The 18782-nt window shown below is 37.9% G+C and overlaps 1 protein-coding gene across 2 annotated transcripts; it reads right to left on the minus strand.

The window, feature by feature from the left end:
- Positions 1–244: 244 nt before the first annotated feature.
- Positions 245–18241, minus strand: LOC137021024 (hyccin 2). Of its 2 annotated transcripts, XM_067387200.1 has the most exons (13): positions 17999–18241; positions 12143–12284; positions 10021–10078; positions 9691–9795; positions 8989–9168; positions 8813–8893; positions 7176–7291; positions 6657–6752; positions 6283–6399; positions 5812–5899; positions 4192–4342; positions 3820–3954; positions 245–1598 (listed from the first exon to the last, which is right to left on the minus strand). In XM_067387200.1, the coding sequence occupies exons 3-13, from the start codon at positions 10069–10071 to the stop codon at positions 1006–1008; spliced, it is 1713 nt and encodes a 570-aa protein (XP_067243301.1). In that variant the 5' UTR covers positions 10072–10078; positions 12143–12284; positions 17999–18241; the 3' UTR covers positions 245–1005. The 2 variants fall into 2 exon arrangements, with proteins under 2 accessions (XP_067243301.1, XP_067243302.1); XM_067387201.1 differs by lacking the exon at positions 3820–3954.
- Between the last annotated feature and the right edge of the window lie 541 nt (positions 18242–18782).

Consider the following 18782-nt stretch of genomic DNA (forward strand, 5'->3'; position numbering starts at 1 on the left):
ATTCAACTTTGCCATCACAGGAGTAAATGACAGACTATTTTACTTTTTAATATATTAAAATAGAAAACAGTTATTTTAAATTTTAATATTTCAAAATGTTACCGTTTTTACTGCATTTTTGTTTTAATAAATACAGCCTTGGTGAGCATAAGACACTTCTTTCAAAAAATACCAACAACAACAACAAACACTGTATATATATGTAATACATGTCCACCATATGATATACATAATAATCCCCATATAAAGTATCCGTTAGGTCAAAATACGTGAAAAAAAACAAGACTGCGCTCCCATGAACAGCACATTTATTCACCATTCAGCAGATAGCTTTCTATCTCTGTACAAGCAATATAGATTCTGTTAGCATATACTCTTTCTATGGTACAATAATCATTTACACAAATATACACAATTTAAAATATAAACCTGTTCCAAAGTACAACATATACGGTTTATTTTTTTCACAACATAGCGTTTCATTGAGGCAGTCCACACGATTTATTTTCTAAGGTGGGTGGACAGCACAGGCAACAGTAAGCGGGCTCAATCAGCACAAACCGAAACGGTGACACGGAAGAGGATTTCTTCAGGACGACCTACAGTACAGCTGGGCTGGATAAAACTCTTTGGATCATGCACTATCAGGCCTTTCTCGATGCATTGACCGTGATTGTCGGTTTTTGAAGTTTCATTGCTCTGATACGGTAATGTTTGCTCCTCTTAACACCATGTTGTTATTGTTTGTTTGTATGGCACATTTAAAACAGTCTCGGATCATTGTACACTTGAATAGGTCCATTGTGCAAAACAAATATTTCCTCCACACCGAACCCGAGTGCATAATGTAGTGATCAAATAAAAGTGTATGAGCACACCCTCATTCAAACACATTCACACGCACACCGTAAGACAACATGCTCGTACGCATGCACGTTAACATTTCTGCTACTCTCTCTCTCCCTTTCTCTCATTCTTGCACACACATAGCCCAGCAAAATCATTCTAGACCTGTGATATAATCTGCATATTAAAACTGGGTGATCGAGACTGTTTGGACAACGGGCTTCCAGAGGAGAACGGACTCCCGGGAGAAAGGAGATCCTGGCTCCGCGCCGCTCGCCCAAGACGTTCCTCCTGCAAGCTGATGGCCGACAGATAGTGAGCCCTGTCTGCGCTGAGGCTTCCCAGCGACAGGCTATCAGTGGGTCCCGATGAGCCGTTGAGGCCGGTACAGTCAAGAGACTTGCTTGAAGACGTGCTGCTGGTTTTGGGTGGCACACCAGCAAAGGGAGAGATGTAGTGCGGGTCCAGAAAGCGTCTCGGAGCGCTGGGACTCGGGCTGCGGCTGCTCTCTGCGGTACGGAGGCTGACGGTGGGGGGAGGGGACTGGTGCCGTTGGTGGAGGCTTCGGAGGGCGGCTCTGGTGTCGGCCGACGTGCTCTCCCTCTGCCTGGCTCCTGGATCTCGGGAAGGTCGAACGCCAGTTATGACCCAGTCACGTTTCACGCTGCTGGGCTGGCTGCTGCTGGAAGCCCCAGAGGAAAACCCTTCATCTGGGTCAAAAGAGTCCTCTCCGCAGCTCACACCGTCGGCATCTAAAACACAACGAGGGGAAAATGAGGCAGAGAAAAGAAAAAAAAAACGTTGGATTAACTAGATTTGAATATACCGGAGGAAATAACAGCGCTTGCAAGGCAGCAACAGAATAGTGGTAGGTGAGCTTAGAAATAAGCTTGAGCTTTTGGATCGGCCTCTGTGAAATGCTGCATCTAAGCTGCTTTGACACTCGGCACTTTAATTCTCCAACACAGCCTCACAGCTGGTAGAAAACAACATGACACCGTCTTTGAAGTGTCAAGCTGAGGTTACACTAGTCTTCGTTCGCTACATGTGAGCGTTGGAAACTCGGGCACGGGGGAAATTTTGTTGGTGAACTCTGACAAGATGATTCAAGAATCACAACTCAGTATGTAATTACACTACCGTTTAAAGGATTAGTTCGCTTCAGAATTAAAATTTCCTGATAATTTACTCACCACCATGTCATCCAAGATGTTTGTGTGTCTTTCTTCAGTTGAAAATAAATTAAGGAAAACAAATCAGGATTTTTCTCCCTAAAGTGGACTTCAACTGTTACCAAATTGCAGTTTCAGTGCAGCTTCAAATGATCCCAGCTGAGGAACAAAGGCCTTATCTAGCAAAACGATCGGTCAAAAATAAAAATTATATGCCGTTAAAGGTCATTTGAATCGGTGCTTCCAACTACTTCATGCGTGACCTTTCATACGTGATTATGTAATGTGTGGCGCATCGCAGAGCTAGTGCATGACAAGCATTTGTGATTAAAAAGTATATCATTTCCAAAAAAAAAAAAAAAAAAAAAAAAGTTAGAAAATGACCGATTGTTTCACTAGACAAGACCCTTATTCCTCGGGTGGGATCATGTAGAGGCGCTTTGAAGCAGCACTGAAACTGAAATTTGGACCTTCAACCCGTTGAACCCACTATATGGAGAAAAATTCTGGAATGTTTTCCTCAAAAAAAACTTTTTTCTTTTCGACTGAAGAAAGAAAGACAAACATCTTGGATGACATGGAGGTGCACAAAGGATGCACATGTGCAATTGACAAATGGTCCATCGAGTAGTAAATTCAAGCAATTTTTATCACTATTTTGGATTAATTTTACACAAAACATTACAGTCAACATTGACAACTACAGTAATGGCCAAAAGTGATGTCTAGCCAAGGAAAATTGACATCTTCACCCTCAATTAAAATATTATTAAAAGTGTGTTCACGATTTTGTGATCATATTACATATTGGGTTTATTATGAATCAGTTGTTTTATTTGTGGTAACGCAATGAAACATGCCAAATTGTTCAAACATAATATTTGGCCAAGCTGTCATACAAAGAAATCTATGAACATATGCAAAAACAAGAGAGAACCAACAAAATATGTATGCTTTTTAAGCATTTTTTTTCATAGTAAAATTAAAGTTTCATAGTTTCCCCCACATAATTTTGTCAGATAAAAACCTTAACCAAGTTTAGTGTTTTGTTCTTCAATAATATTTAAATTATTTAAAAAAAATTGATGGTTTAATCAAACGGGCTCACTAAAACAAAATTCCCCTCCGGCCATCACTTTTGGCCACTATTGGTAATTATGACATGGTATTCATGTGCACTCAGTTTTGAAACACTATAGGATCATGACTTGAATGTACCAAAAGTAGGCCAATCACAGTTCAGTATGCAAATATTATTACTATTTTGAATGCAGAACATTTAAATCAATGAAAAATCTAAGGGGAATTACCTTTTAAGAAATTTAAGATGAAAGTATAGTGCACTACAAAATTTTCCACAAAACGATGTTTTAATAAATCTGTACATTAAGTAGCTTAAGCTAAATGAATTCGTAGTGATGAAAAAGAAGAGGAATATCATTCATCTTGCCTTGCAAGCACTGTAAAAGGCTTCTAAAACAAAACTGATCACAAATGAAAGGATTAAACACAAATGATCACAATACACTAAGTTATGTGGAGACACTAGTAACAGGCAGGAGGAAGTTTTCCATGCAGTGGGGTCTTTTTAATATTGATAATATTTTCATATTAATTTTTAGAATGAACACTTTCTATGACGAACAAGGGCAGGGCTTGTGCATGGACTGTCTAACACCACGTCCTAACCAGATGTGGCACGCGACAAAGGGTATCTTTTCCATGTTAATCAGAGAATCTTATCGCATCACGTCTGGTTAGGACGTGGTGTAAAGGTGAGATGATCCTGAGCCCTGCCTACCCCCTTGCAAGGTTAGGTGAATGGTGCACTTTATCCGCCCACATGGCACAGGATTGTCTGGTCTCTCCGGGGGAGTGAATCGGCTGGGGGTGATGGAGGCGTAGAATTCAGCCGTGGTTGAGAAATCAAAACAATCTGAGGTGAAGACAGTGAGTGAACTAAATATGATGCTGACAGATGGAACATTTCACACACAAAAATGGCCTCCTCTTCCTGATGCTTGAATGGATGCAATGGAGGGACTGTTGAGGATGGCACGTTAATGTTCTCATTATGATTTTAACTATCATTAAGGAAACAAATAAGCGAAAAGCAACCAAAATAAAAAGATTGTTATAAAAGGCTGTGTGTGTGTGTGCATATTTCACGTACCCTCTCGTTTCCAGCGGAGGCGACGAATGGAGGCGGCAGTGACAGCTGCCTGTGAGATGCATCTCCCAGCATGAGTTACTTCCACCTCCAGAAGGTTCCGTGAGCCCTCCGGAGGACGGGACGGAAGTGAGCGACTAATTGCATTTGCCACCTGAGGATCAGGGGTCAACGTAATGCAAATATTACTTTCCATTAATAATTAAAATTTAAATGTTGCTCTTAAAAGACTTCATTATACATGGAGGCAATTTTATTGTGGCAAAAACTACAACTCCCACATCACTAGTACAGTACAGTGGGGTCCAAAAGTCAAACCACCAGTGAAAATGCAACTATTTTGCATTTTTTGTAATTAAATTTAAAAAAAGATTTTAAATTATATTTTCAGGGTAACATGAGAACAAGGTAAATTCAAAGATTTTCATGAATTTTAATTTAATTACTTAACATATTTGTTGTTCTACCTTTTGGTTTAATGGCAGCAGCACTTGAGCTGTATGAATTCCACAAGATTGTGTAAAACCTGGACTGTGTCTGAAATCGCCCCTATATAGGGCACTATTTGAGAGGACAGCCATTTGTAGTAGTGTCCGAAACAATAATAGACATTGTCAGGTGCATTTATTCAGTCCCATAATGCACTGCAATAACGTATGTACAACTGATATACACACAATGGCCAGAGAACACCTATAATACACTGTGAGGGTCATATTGAATGAATTCCAATGTCCCACCAGAAGATGGCGCCCACAGCTCAATCATCTATCCATCCATCCATTCATCCAAACCACTGGTCCAATGTAGTTAGACCATAATATCATATACATATAATTTCCTTTTTAATTGATTATTAAATTGTTTAATTGAAGCTGCAGAGTGATTTTTCCTCTTCGTCGCCATTTCTTGTTAGAAACCTGCAATTGCAGTCATATGCGGAACAGTTATCTGTACGTGATATCAGCGCGAATGAATGTAATATTTGCTGTATTTCAGAATCACAGATTCTATGTCTTGAAAGTTTGACCAATATAAGAATTTTCACTGGAAAATATCATCTGAGCAAGTAAGTAACATTTCTGCCACTTTTGTTCTGACCAACTGAGGAAAAAAGCATTAGGCCTACAATAAATTGTGCTGCCAATGATGATTAAATCTAACGATCGCTTAGCTCGAATCAACCCAAACCGTGCAAATTATTATTACTGTTATATTGTTCTCAAATTGTTAATGTTTTCATTCACTCCTTCAAGTGGACTATATTAGTTAAGTAATGTAGGGAATGCTGAATGAGGGTAATAGGGGCCGATTTCAAACACACTGTTCATGCATAATTTGAAAATGATACAAAGAGAATTTTGTGGATCAATGGAAGCAAAAACATCTGTTTATATGTTTGAAATTGAAATTTGCTAATTTTATTACAGACCAAGAAATCTTAAATATTTTAATGTTGTAATATTTATTTATTTGACTTTTTTTCCTTTTCAAAAACACAGATTTTTCCAGGTTTAAATAATAATAATAAAAAACAAATTCAGTGTCTCAGACCCCACTGTATATTTCTGTAACAAAAGCATTTCACATAATACATTGGTGTGCAGAGAGCTGATGACTTACCAGTAATGGCTGGGCATGAAGGTCTAGCTGTGCTCGGTAGAGGATGTCATCCAAAGCTTCCCTCCCCAGATCCCACTGCCCATTATAACTGGAGTTGATGGGAGAGAGAATCATTATGCAGATGAGATCATTAGCACACCACTCAAACCGTTAATTGAGAATTAACAGGAATTAAATATATAATACATTTCCTTCTCTAACTAATGTAAAAAGAAAGTAGATTTGGATGCTGCTTAGAAATACACTTCCATTTAATAGTCTGAATGTTGAAAATGTTTTTGAAGAAGTCTCTTACGCTTACCAAGGAAGCATTTATTTGATCAAAATTACCAGACAACAATGCATCTTTAGCATTCAGCAGAAATTATTCAACATCTATATCAAAAAAACCCTCTTATTAGAGAAGAATAGTGGCATGGAACAAAAAAAAAAAAGTGACAACTATAATGCTATAATGGAGATACAACTTACATGGCATGGTAAACAGCAGTCAGCATCTGCACCATAAACTCTGGCTCCAATCGCACACGGTTATACGGCTCCTTCCACGACTTTTGCTGCTGTCGTGGGTAACCGCTCACACACAGCCTGCATGAAGAGTGAGATTCATAGAGAATCTCTAATGACATGTTTATATGGAGGACTTTATACTAATGCTATGAACAGCCACAGAAACCCTTTACTCTCTCTGTCTCTCTCTAAATCAATATTCCATTTAATCCATTTAATCATATCTGCCTGTTCCAGCAATACATTTCAGAGAGAGTGAGACAGCCAGAGTGACAGACAAGCCAAGATGTTCCCAGATCGTTAGCAGAAAAAGAGAACTCATGCGCCCCCCTTACCGTGTACTCATTCTGCAAGCCGATTGGTGGGAGGATGCAGGCATAAAGACCACGGCTGAGTTGTAGCAGAGCATTAAAAAAGACAGCACCTCAAACCTGCAGGAGAGACACACAGACACACACACACACACACACACACACACACACACTGCTTTTACATAACCCCCTCTGACATCTGCATAATTTTACATCGACAAATCAGACAGCGGTACATTATGAGTCAGCGACTGTCGCCGTGTATCTAGCCGGTGGAATGGGTAATAACAAATCACACTACATCTGCACAGATCTCGCTGTCAGGAAGCTCCGGCAGCGGTTTAATGAAATAAAAATGCTGAGATACCATTACAGCCCATTTCAGCCTGTAGGAAAGAGTAACAGCTGAGTCATGGCAATAAAACGGTCCAGCAGGCGATAGCACGATTAATCAAATGCCCAGAAATATTCCACACATCAACCTACTTTCTCCACAAGAAGGATAAGCACAAAACCTCAGTCCGGCAAAAAAACAAAACACACCTGTTCTGTGAGGTGACCGTCTCTCTCTGAGATAGCAGACCGCTGTACACCACCCGGATGAGGTCGTGCTGGTTCAGGGCTCCCTCGGTTAACGCCATGGACCCCAGGCTGGATGGCTGCGTTAAAAATAAGTGTATTCGGCTTTAATTTCTCATTCATTTAAGGCCTACAAATAATAACCATAAAATAGTTATTGAATATTCAATTTAATTAAGCATTTACAGCCTTATTAAGTTAAATGGAAACATTCTATATGATATCACTTGTGAAATGGCAGTTATTTTAAGTGGAGTGACATGTGTGACGTGTACCCAAGTATGGTGTCCCAAGTTGTGCTCTGCATTTCACCCATCCAAGTGCACACACACAGCAGTGATTATTGTACACACACCATGAACACACACCTGGAGCAGTGGGCAGCCATTTTTTTAGTTGTTGCGGCGCCCGGGGAGCGATTGGGGGTTAGGTGCCTTGCTCAAGGGCACAACAGTTGTAGGTAATGAGAATGTAAATAAGCACTGTTCATTCACTCCCCAGACATACATTTCCTGCCGGTACCGAGACTCGAACCCACAACCTTCGGATTACAAGTCCGAATCTCTAACTAGGCCACAACTGCCCCCAATTTTCATTGGCAGAGCATGTAAACAAGTGTCAGATGGAGTTTATCCTGCTGAAACCAGTCCAAGCTGGTTTGCCTGGTCTATTGGCTAGTTTTAGAAGGGGCACTTTTCAGATGAACAATCTGGCCTCCCAGCTAATCCAGATAAATACCAGTTTGGCAAAGGTGGGCGACCATCTTAAACCAGCTAAGACATTATATTATTATTAAACTAGCCCTTATATTAAGTTGCATGTCAATTTGACCCATTTCTGGATGATTTTTGCTCCATACACATCATCGGGAACTGGCCGATTCAGATTTATAGTCGGTCGACCGATTCATCTCTACTTTAATGCGAAGAAATTTCTCTGCATCAAAAGCGCACATTTTTAACAGTTAATGCATGTTCCGTTTGAGAGACATTTAACCAATTATTTTGCAAATTTGAGCTTAGGAAAAGCACACTTCTTGTCTAAAATGTTTTTAAAAATGTTAAAATTAGTTATAATACCGTTTTATAATATTCACATAGTTGTTAAATACATTTTTAAAAATCATATTTTTTCCTTTTTTGGTAATGTGTTAAGTATTTATGTTAAAAGTTTGCTGATTTAACAGATTTTTTCTTTTTTCTTTCATTATATGGTTATTTGTGAATTGTACTGAATCCAATTAGGGTCAATTTGACCCCGAGCATAACAATCATACCCAGATTTTGAACCGAACACAAGAGCTAGATTAAACCAGCTAATACCAGCAAACCAGATGGTTTTCTCAGATTTTGCATCTCCTAGAACACCCCAGAAACCATCCAAGAAACCTTAGTTTTGTAAAAATCTAGGCTTTCTGGCTCTTTGTAGGTTGGTGCATTACTGTCTAGTATCCTGCACCAAGCAAAATGAAACCAGATCTGCTTTTTGTAAGTGTACCAACAGGATAAATCATCTTCATTGATCTGACACCGATACCTCCTCTAGCTCAGACATCCGATAAAGGTCAGATTAAAAAGTTTGTATTACACTTCACTTCGTACCTCATGGTATATTGAAGGCTTAGAGAGAGTTGGTATGGTGAATGACAGCAGCTTGCCATTTCCTTTACTGTCCACAATTTCCTATAACAAAAGATGTGCACATACCGTATGTCAAATTCAGATATTGAATTTCAGGAAATCACAGGTAATGCAAGCAACAATCACAAATCTCTCACCAGGTTATAGATCCCAAGTAGCAGGGCTTCTACGCAGCCATTGCGGTAGCGCTCTCTGCTGGCTGAATGACGCAAATACACCCAGATGAGTTCAGGTAGGAACTGCAGGGTAAACCGTCGCAAACCCTCCTCTGAGCTCCGGTACAATTCAAACAACTGATGACACACCGGAGCCAGCAGCTAGAGAGGAAGGAAGAAAAAAATGACAGTGATATAAAGTGAATGAGACAGTATGAAATATAGGCACCGAAAGGAACACTCCTTTGCAACATGAAGAAAAAAAGAGAGAAAAAAAACGCATCAGACCAAATGCAGTGATTGGATGAACATTTTTTTCGTCCTGAGACTTCCTCAGAAGGAATATGTACATGTTTGAATACTTAGACCACTTGTATTATTGATTGCTGTCAGGATGTGTAGAAAGTTTCAACCAGTATAACAAAAAGCATTTATAAAACAAATAGCCTAGACTATTTTCAAGTTTTTCATCCAACATTTAAGTTTTATTTTATGTGAGCTTTCAGTTTTAGTTAACAATAACAGCACTGAATAATCTGAATAAATAAAATCAAGTCACAACCCACATCATGCCATTTCAAGCTACCTTTGAAAACTTTGCTTTCAGAAGGAATCATCAACCAACACAACACCCTTCTGACAAGAAAATACCCATAACATTTTTAAATAAAACATAAATCGTACCTCACTGCAGGGCTGCTCCCGAATAACAGCATAGAGAGCAGGAACCAAAGCTTTCTTCAGACGCAGGCTGCCAGAATAGCTACGGATTTGCTCGTCAGGTAAGGTCTAAAGAGGAGAAACGGTGGTTGGCATTACACAGCCTCGACCTGAATCGGCCTGGAATTGAATTAACTTGGAGACAGAAATATTCCTCTCTTGTGTTTGAGATTCTGAATCCAAATGTGGTTAATGGGACCCTGTGCTCAGATCACTTGGGAAGGGAAGACTTAATTTGACTGAGCTATATAAAAAACACCATATTAAAGCCTACTAGGATGTCAAATTTCTCACCTTGAACTCTGAAAGCCATTCCTCCACCACCCCACGCTCTGAGCAGAGCATGGTCCTCCTGACAGAGAAAATAAGGGAAATATGAAGACAGTAAGAAAAACATGTAAAGAAAAATGTATTAAATGATATTAGTACCACACTTGTACCAAAATCATGGCCCAGAATTAACTACACCACACCGGTCAGTCACTGAAATGAGAGAATTTGCCAGGCAAATATATCAACTATGAATATATTTTGCATTATTCCATTAAGTAATGCAAAACAGTTTTATGGCTGGTTTTTAAATGGCATTTTCTCTGTCACAGATAAAGATATATATATATATATATAAACTTATATATAAATCTTAAACTTTTGATGTAAAAGTTTGCTTAAATACCTAAAATTAGTTATTTGGGACAAATATAAACTATATCAACACTACCTTTCAAAAGTTTGGGGTCAGTAAAATTATTATTTTTAAAGAAATTAATACTTTTATTTAGCAAGGATAAATTAGCCTATTAAATTGATGAAAAGTGACATTTATAATATTACAAAAGATTTATATTTCCAATAAATGCTGTTATTTTGAACTTTCCATTTATCAAAGAATCCTGGAGAACAAAAATGTATCACAATTTCCACAAAAATATAAAGCAAAACTGTTCTCAACATTGAAATTAATAAATGTTTATTAGAATGATTTCTGAAGGATAATGACCCTTTTAATGGCTACTTCAACACTGCCATCAGACGAATAAATTACATTTCAAAATATATTAAAACAGAAAACACATTTTAAATTGTAATATTTGACAATAGTACTGTTATTGCTGTATTTCTGAACAAATAAATCCTTCATCGGTGAGCATGAGAGACTCTAATCAAACAGCAAACGTTTGGACACCAGTGAACATATGAATTTCTTTACAATTTTTTTTTTTTTTTTTTTTTGTGAATAACTTAGGCCAAGCAGAAAATACAGTAAATATAGAAGATTAAACAGAGCCTAATCTGGTTTGCTGGTCTTATTTGGTCTCCCTTCTTGGTCACACCGGTCAGTCGCCTGGTTTTCGTGAGTTTTGGTCACTTTTTAATAAGGCTGAAGATGACGGTTAATATTACAGTTTCGTAATTATTAAAACCTCATTTGATTTACACGAATTGAAAAACTCACGGTAAATAAATACAGCCCAGCATTAAGCAACAGTCTCACGAAGGCGAGCATGCAACGTATGTTTCGTTTTGTGTGAAAACATGGCGGAAAGCTGTGAGGTTTTACAAGAGTGCTTAGAGTAATTATTATATGAAAGAAATGTGTTAATTAATTAATTAACGTTAAATGAATGCATCTCTGAAGGGGACTGACTGTCTTCAGAAAAGATTCGATGGCATTTTCTTTTCATCTCACCTCCGTGCCTCAAAGTCAGCGCAACCATGGAGGTTACCGGGTAAACAGCTATAATATTTATGCTGTTCCATAAGCGCCACCTACTGGCAGAGAGTAGATTTTCAGAGTTAAATTGATTCAGCCATTATGCTCAACCGGTTAATGGAAAATAAGCTAATGGGCATTCTACAAATTAAAAAAAAAAATTGTAATCATATTTTTGATTCTTCCCTTTTCTTTAAAGACTGAAATGTAAGGTTTATCATTTTATAAAACTTTTTTTTTTTTTTCAAAACTTTATTTGAACAAGTTAGTAGATAAAATGTTTTAATTCACTCAATCAACATTTTTGGTCATTTAAAAATTGGACGTCATTGTTAAATTTATTATTTCAATATTTATACAAACAAAAAGTGCTGCTAATTTTCAACATAAAATTTGGTGAAATCAATCATTTTGGTCACTATAATCGTGACATAAATTTTTCATATCTTTTCATCTCTGCTTTTTAGCTAGGAGACCATCTAGTAGACCCGTTTAAACCACCTAAGACCAGAAAACCAAGTGTGTTTTTTTTCTTCTTCAAAGAATCCCTGGAAATATAAGATGCTTTGATTTGTTCAACATTTTTTGGTCACTACATAATTCCCATGTTTTCATTTGTGTTATTGTATTACAATTGTTTTAAAATGTGCAAATTCACCAGTGTTTTTACTCAAAACCATTTTAATGTTCATTGTGGCTCACCTGACTCAAACCCAGCTCACAAGTGTAGACAAGGAGAGATGTGGCTCAGATTCTCCATGTCTCTTGATCTCTGGTCAAACAGCCGGCAGATAAAAAGAAGTCGCACGCATCCCGCTCAAAAACTCCATTAAAGCTCACACACCTGCCCAACACACAGAGCATCACAGTTACTACGACAACCGTGGGCTCATGTTCCAAACTGAGAGCTTAATAGTGCAAACACACGCAGGTGTTGCCCCATTCTGTCCTCATTCTGGACGTCTGTGTTGTTTATGTATGTTTGTATGCAGCTCTTAAAATGGCAGTCTCTGCATATGGCAGTGTGACGGTGAGGAGGAGTGTGCTCTGCTCTGATTAGACAGCAGTGCTGTGCTGGTGGTTTGGGAGTGAATCTGAGGTGAATATAACAGATGCTTTACACGCTAAACAAAATCTGCCAACATCCCAGATCCTACTTGTGCTGTCAAGACATGACCAAAGATAGCCTAGAGGAAGCAGTGCTAACTGCACTTACAGTACAGCTGTTGTTATACACTGTTTTTTGCTTCATTTAAAGCTCTGGATATGTCCAGGCACTCACTGTTCATCTAACTAACATCAAACAAATATAAATTTAAAGGTTGAGTCAGTCTATAATTTAGGGTAAATTTCACATCAACATCACAACAATATGCTGTCTCAATAAAACATCTATTGGTTTCAGCTTGTATATTTTATCAGTGTAACATATCTGCTAGTTGCAAAGCTTAATCATATTTGGATATTGCAAAAGTAAAATATGTTTTCCCTGACATGTTTGTCAGCTATGTTACAGACAAACTGTACATCACTACACACACTCTGATTAAGTGCTACACTATGGAAGCTTGTTTCCGCCACTGAATAAATATAAAAAAGGTAATCGCGACTTTTTAGTCAAACAATTCTAACTTTTTTTCTTGCAATTCCAAGTTTACATCTCACAATTCTGACTTTTAATTTTCTCAGAATTTAATTATATATACTTTCAATGCTGACTTTTTTAGAATTGCTAATATAAACTTGTAATTACAATAGTCTGAATTGTGAGGAAAAAGTCAGAACTGCAAGTTTATATCTCGCAATTCTGAGAAAAAGAGTCAAAATTATCTTTTTTTTTTTTTAATTCCGTGGCAGAAACAAGCTTCCCTACTACACTGCAACTCAAATATTCAAAAAAAATAATAATTTATATAATGTGTACATATATAAATGTATAGAATGTTTTATTCTGCCATATGTACAGTGATTATTTTTACAAGAATTTTTCTCAGCAGTCACTAAGGACGAACGTTTTTATCATAAATCAGATCATTTTGACAGTTTTAAAAATGTAATGCAAAACTCCAGTCCATGTGAAGGTGAACTATACTCTGAAATAATGTCAAAAGCAACAGTCTAGATATTTAAAATGTAAAAAAAAATCTAATACATAGTTGAAAATGACAGTAACATAGTTGAAAGGTAACAGTTGACATTTTCAGCATTTTGCCTCACAATATTAATGTCTAACCAAATGTTATTTTCTAGTAGGGCTGGGACAATACTATCAATGCATCGCGATTCATGGATTGTTTCTGATATTTTCCAAATGCATCGCAAAATGATTCTGAGCTTAGTTTTTAACAGCAGATGGTGCACTAGGCTAGTATTTTAACTGCATGCTAAAATGCTCATGAAGAAGAGCGCTTGTGCATCCGGCTGAGTCTAAGAATGTATTTGAAACCTCAGAATGCTTTTATGGTCCAAGATTAATGTAAACAGCCCACTACAAACACCATTGTGATTCGTTTCAGCCTTTTCGAACTTTATGAATAATTATTTTATAGAAGGTTGAAGTGGTGTGTGTAAGGAATTGGAAGGAAGCAGAGTACGTCTGTTTCTAAAGCACGCAGTGCAATCTGCTGTTGAAAACTAAGCTCAGAATTGATTTGAGAGAGAATCACGATACATACGGAAAATATCAGAATCTATCCAGAATCACTTCTCAATTCACAAGGCATTGATGTCTTGTCCCAGCCCTATTTAAATAGACCATTCCTCTTTTCAACAGTACATTGCTTTTTCTTTAAAGGTGCTTTTTCTTTAAAGGGCTGGGCGATATATCGCATGCGACTGTCACGCGCATTTCTTCAGTAAAGCCGTTTCCCTGATTACCGCTAAATCGCCATCACCTGCTTTCAAATGGCGCGGCATTTAATAGACAGAGCCGTAGTTCACTGATAAGCCACGCAATATCACGTTCATTATCGCAGATGAATCGCCTTCGATAATGAACGCTTGAATATTGCGTGGCTTATCAGTGAACTACGGCTCTGTCTATTAAATGCCGCTCCATTTGAAAGCAGGTGATGGTGATTTAGCGGTAATCAGGGAAACGGCTTTACTGACGAAATGCGCGTGACAAAAGCATGTGATATATCGCCCAGCCCTACTAGATTTAAAATTTAATTTACGTCGGCATAGTTGAATAACAAGAGTTCAGTACATCGAAATGACATACAGTGAGTCTCAAACTCCATTGTTTCCTCCTTCTTATATAAATCTCATTTGTTTAAAAGACCTCTGAAGAACAGGCGAATCTCAACATAACACTGACTGTTACGTAACAGTCGGGATCATTAATATGTATGTCCCCAATATTTGCATATGCCAGCCCATGATCGAGGCTTTACACAAGGGCAGAACGTCTGGATGTGCACAGCTGAATCATCAGACTAGGTAAGCAAGCAAGAACAACAGCGAAAAATGGCAGATGGAGCAATAATAACTGACATGATCCATGATAACACGATATTTTTAGTGATATTTGTAAATTGTCTTTCTAAATGTTTTGTTAACATGTTGCTAATATACTGTTAAATGTGGTTAAAGTTACCATTGTTTCTTATTGTATTCACAGAGACAAGAGCCGTTGCTATTTTCATTTTTAAACACTTGCAGTCTGTATAATTCATAAACACAACTTCATTCTTTATAAATCTCTCCAACAGTGTAGCATTAGCCGTTAACCACGGAGCACAGCCTCAAATTCATTCAGAATCAAATGTAAACATCCAAATAAATACTATACTCACAGGAATCGATGTATGCATGATGAACACTTTGTAAAGATCCATTTTGAGGGTTATATTAGCTGTGTGAACTTTGTGTTTGCTGTTTAAGGCAAGCGAGAGCTCGCGGGGGCGGGGAAGAGGGAGATTTAAAGGGGCCGCACGCTTAATCGGTGCATATGTAATAATGGCTCAAAATAGGCAGTTAAAAAAATGAATAAAAAAAAATCTATGGGGTATTTTGAGCTGAAACTTCACAGACACATTCAGGGGACACCTTACACTTATATTACATCTTTTGAAAAGGCACCTCTAGGGCACCTTTAAATGTGGGCAATGAATATCAGCTGTCCTCTGGCGTAACATGGTTTACTTCACCTAAAAGTATTTTAAACTAATATAACCATTATACACTTTCTTATGTCACATTTTGTGTTGTGTCGTTTTTGTAATATGGATTATTTTTTCATCCAATTTTTTTGAGGAGGCACAGCCTCCTTTGCCTCCTCAGAGAAAACGCCCCAAATATAAACATAAAATAGACAAATAGAAAGTGTTTGTTTGTTTAGCAGGAGCTGGGCCGGGCAATAAAGGAAAAGCAGTTTTCTTAAATACTCTAAAATACATTAACACACTTTTCCCTTAAACATTCATTTTAATCTAAAATCTTGATGTTGTAACAAAAGTTCTTGAACATGTTATGTCAACTACCCATTCAATTTCTCCAAAAAAGAAAGTTTATCCTGAGGCTCTGCAACACATTGACTCAACCATGACTAAAATATTTGAAAAATGCAACGTGGCTGCAACAAAACAGCAGTGAAACACTCCCCTCAAGAGATATTCCCCTCTTTACAAAGAAGCTGCAGACCTTCAGTATTAGCGCCTTACCTCAAGACGGGGGCAATCTGCCTGACCATAACATTCCTCCACTGCGTGAACGCAACAACGTTAGTGTGCCTGCTCTCCAACCCTAGCCAACGAGTAAGAAGCTTACAAGATTCAGTGCCAGATAATTAAGTGTATACAGTCCCCCTGAAGAGGGACGCACAGCCAGGCCTAAAATAGCCATTGTGAAAAGAGCTTAGTGCAAAGAGACAGGAAGAGGGAAAATGAGAGGTGATTTCACTGAACGGAGATCAAAGTAGCACGTATTCAATGAGTATTAACAAGAGAGTTTACTATGATCGGCCTGTCGACTGCAGCGGGACACAACAGAAAGGTCATTGTTAAATATGTTGCGCAACACACTCCACGTACTCGACTGAAAAACGCACTCCAAACTGTCACAGACACACAATTTTACCTGCGCTGACACTCAAAATCTCATTGAACACCAGGATCCGCATATCTTGCGCAATTACCATAGTGAAGAGAGGAAACATATGGTTACATAGACTAAAATATGCACTCAAACACACCAAGCATTATTTTGTTCTGACAGTACGAGATGAGTCTCATCACTCTCAATCCTGTCAAATTAGCCAGATGGTGTCTAATCTCGCCCGGGCAAATCTCTGTGCTGCACAGCATACAAGTCCTTGGCAAGGGTCACAATCCAGCTCCTCTGAGATAAAAACAACTCCTTGACTAGGGCAAAAAAAGTCCTGAGTTGGTTTGATTAAAGATTTACTCTAGGGTTACATGTGCAGTGATTGCTGCCATTCTTCCTGTGTCATTTGACTGTGGTTTTTCAACGAACGCCGGCTTCCTGCTCTCAACATTGGTGCATCTGCCGGTTTATAGGTATGCCTTACTGGCATCTGATCACTTCACTTTGTGCATGACAGTTAAAACTGATGTTATGCCAGAAGGTGGAATAGTGCCAATGTGTGTGTGCGTGTGTGTGCGCATAGAGGTATCCAGAGAACAGAGAATGCATATTGAAAAATGCTTTAAAAATTAGCTGAAAGGCCAAACCATTATGTTAATAAATTAGGATGCATTTTGATTTGATTTTTTTTTTTTACATATTAACCAATTCAGACCCAGTGTGGATTCTGCTGGACAGTACTTTATTTGTTTTTGTTTTGTTTTTGTTTGTTTGTTTTTGGCGCCAGACAAATCGGATGCAGCTAAATCAATTTATAAGTGATTGTTGCTTTTTGTCAACAAAAAAAAGATTTTTTGAGGATGAAAAATACAGCACTAAAAGTCAGTCTATGGGATTAAATGTACAATAAGTGTAAATGCTTAGCCTGAAATGTTTATTATTAATTTGCAATATAGTTTTTAATGATCTAACAGCGTTTCATGTGTTTACAGTAATAATATTTTAGTTAACAACACTAAAATTCAAAGTTCTCTCAAAGCAGCCTTTTGTATATCAAATCCATTTGTACAACTATCTGAATGTTGCTCAGACCTAATATTTACTACAATATATATTGAAATAAACATAAAAAAAATATGGGATAGTTTTGATTACTATAATTTTGTTGCATTTACAGTTACATTTAATCATTTACCAGAAGCTTTTATCCAACACCGCTTTTATGAAATTTATATTTCAACTAGGAAAAAGCATGATCATATTTTTTGTGTCCTTGGAACATAATTCAAGTCTCAATTGGTTAAACAAATCATCAGTGCAATATACATGTTGCTGTTAACTTTTTAATAGTGACTATAAATGTAATTTAATAAATACATTTAATACAAATTCGGCCTAAATATAACGGAATCAGCGTCATCTTCCAACATATGTGGTTGAAATGTATTTAAATAGCCTCATCTTTGCTCACACACCCAGATTTTATCAATGAAATGGTTTTGAATTACATACCAGTAGGATCTGGACTCCTCCGGATGCTGCAGATGATCGCTAGAGTCCTTGAGCAAAGCTGCAATGCGCTTTAAAGGACAGACCCGACACAACGACCACCTCTGAGATCAAGCAGAACATTACTTGTACAATCCCACCGGACCATTACTATTAATATCAAGGAATCGATGGGTTAAAAAAGGCCTTGCGTTTGCCAGACCGAAATGTTCACTGCCGTGTTGACATCATCATGTATCTCCTCTCTCTAGCTCTTCCTGCCAACTTGCAGCTATTTACCTGACCAATTGAGTCGCTCAGATCGAGCCCTCGCCGCGGCTGGCCAATAGCTGCGCAGTGCGGTGATTTATGAGCTGAGCGGAGCTCATCGCACTGCGCAGCTATTGGCCAGTCGTGTCGTGGGCTCGATCTGAGCGACTCAATTGGTCAGGTGAAAAGGTGAACTGTGCTCATTAAAAACGCACCAGGGAAGTGCACTGGACATCGAGTTCCTGTGAAAGAGAGTAAAAACTATTGGGTGTAATTTTTTTCATGTTTGCAATTCTCTTGTGGTATAATGTGGGGGGGTCATGCAACTACAGCAAATAGTCTGGGTTATTTCCCATAATAGATGGGAATCTTTCACTAACTGCGCACGAGATCATGGGACTAACAAAATAAAGTCAACTTCAGGCAGTTTTATGCCCCTTTTTTGTTATATAAAGATCACATCAGCATTTTAAATTACATTTATGCATAGCATATATTTTAACTCTTGTTCCAGACAACTATGAAAATCCATCATAAA

The sequence above is a fragment of the Chanodichthys erythropterus genome, chromosome 6, assembly GCF_024489055.1.
Source record: "Chanodichthys erythropterus isolate Z2021 chromosome 6, ASM2448905v1, whole genome shotgun sequence".
Classification (NCBI taxonomy): Eukaryota; Metazoa; Chordata; class Actinopteri; order Cypriniformes; family Xenocyprididae; genus Chanodichthys; species Chanodichthys erythropterus.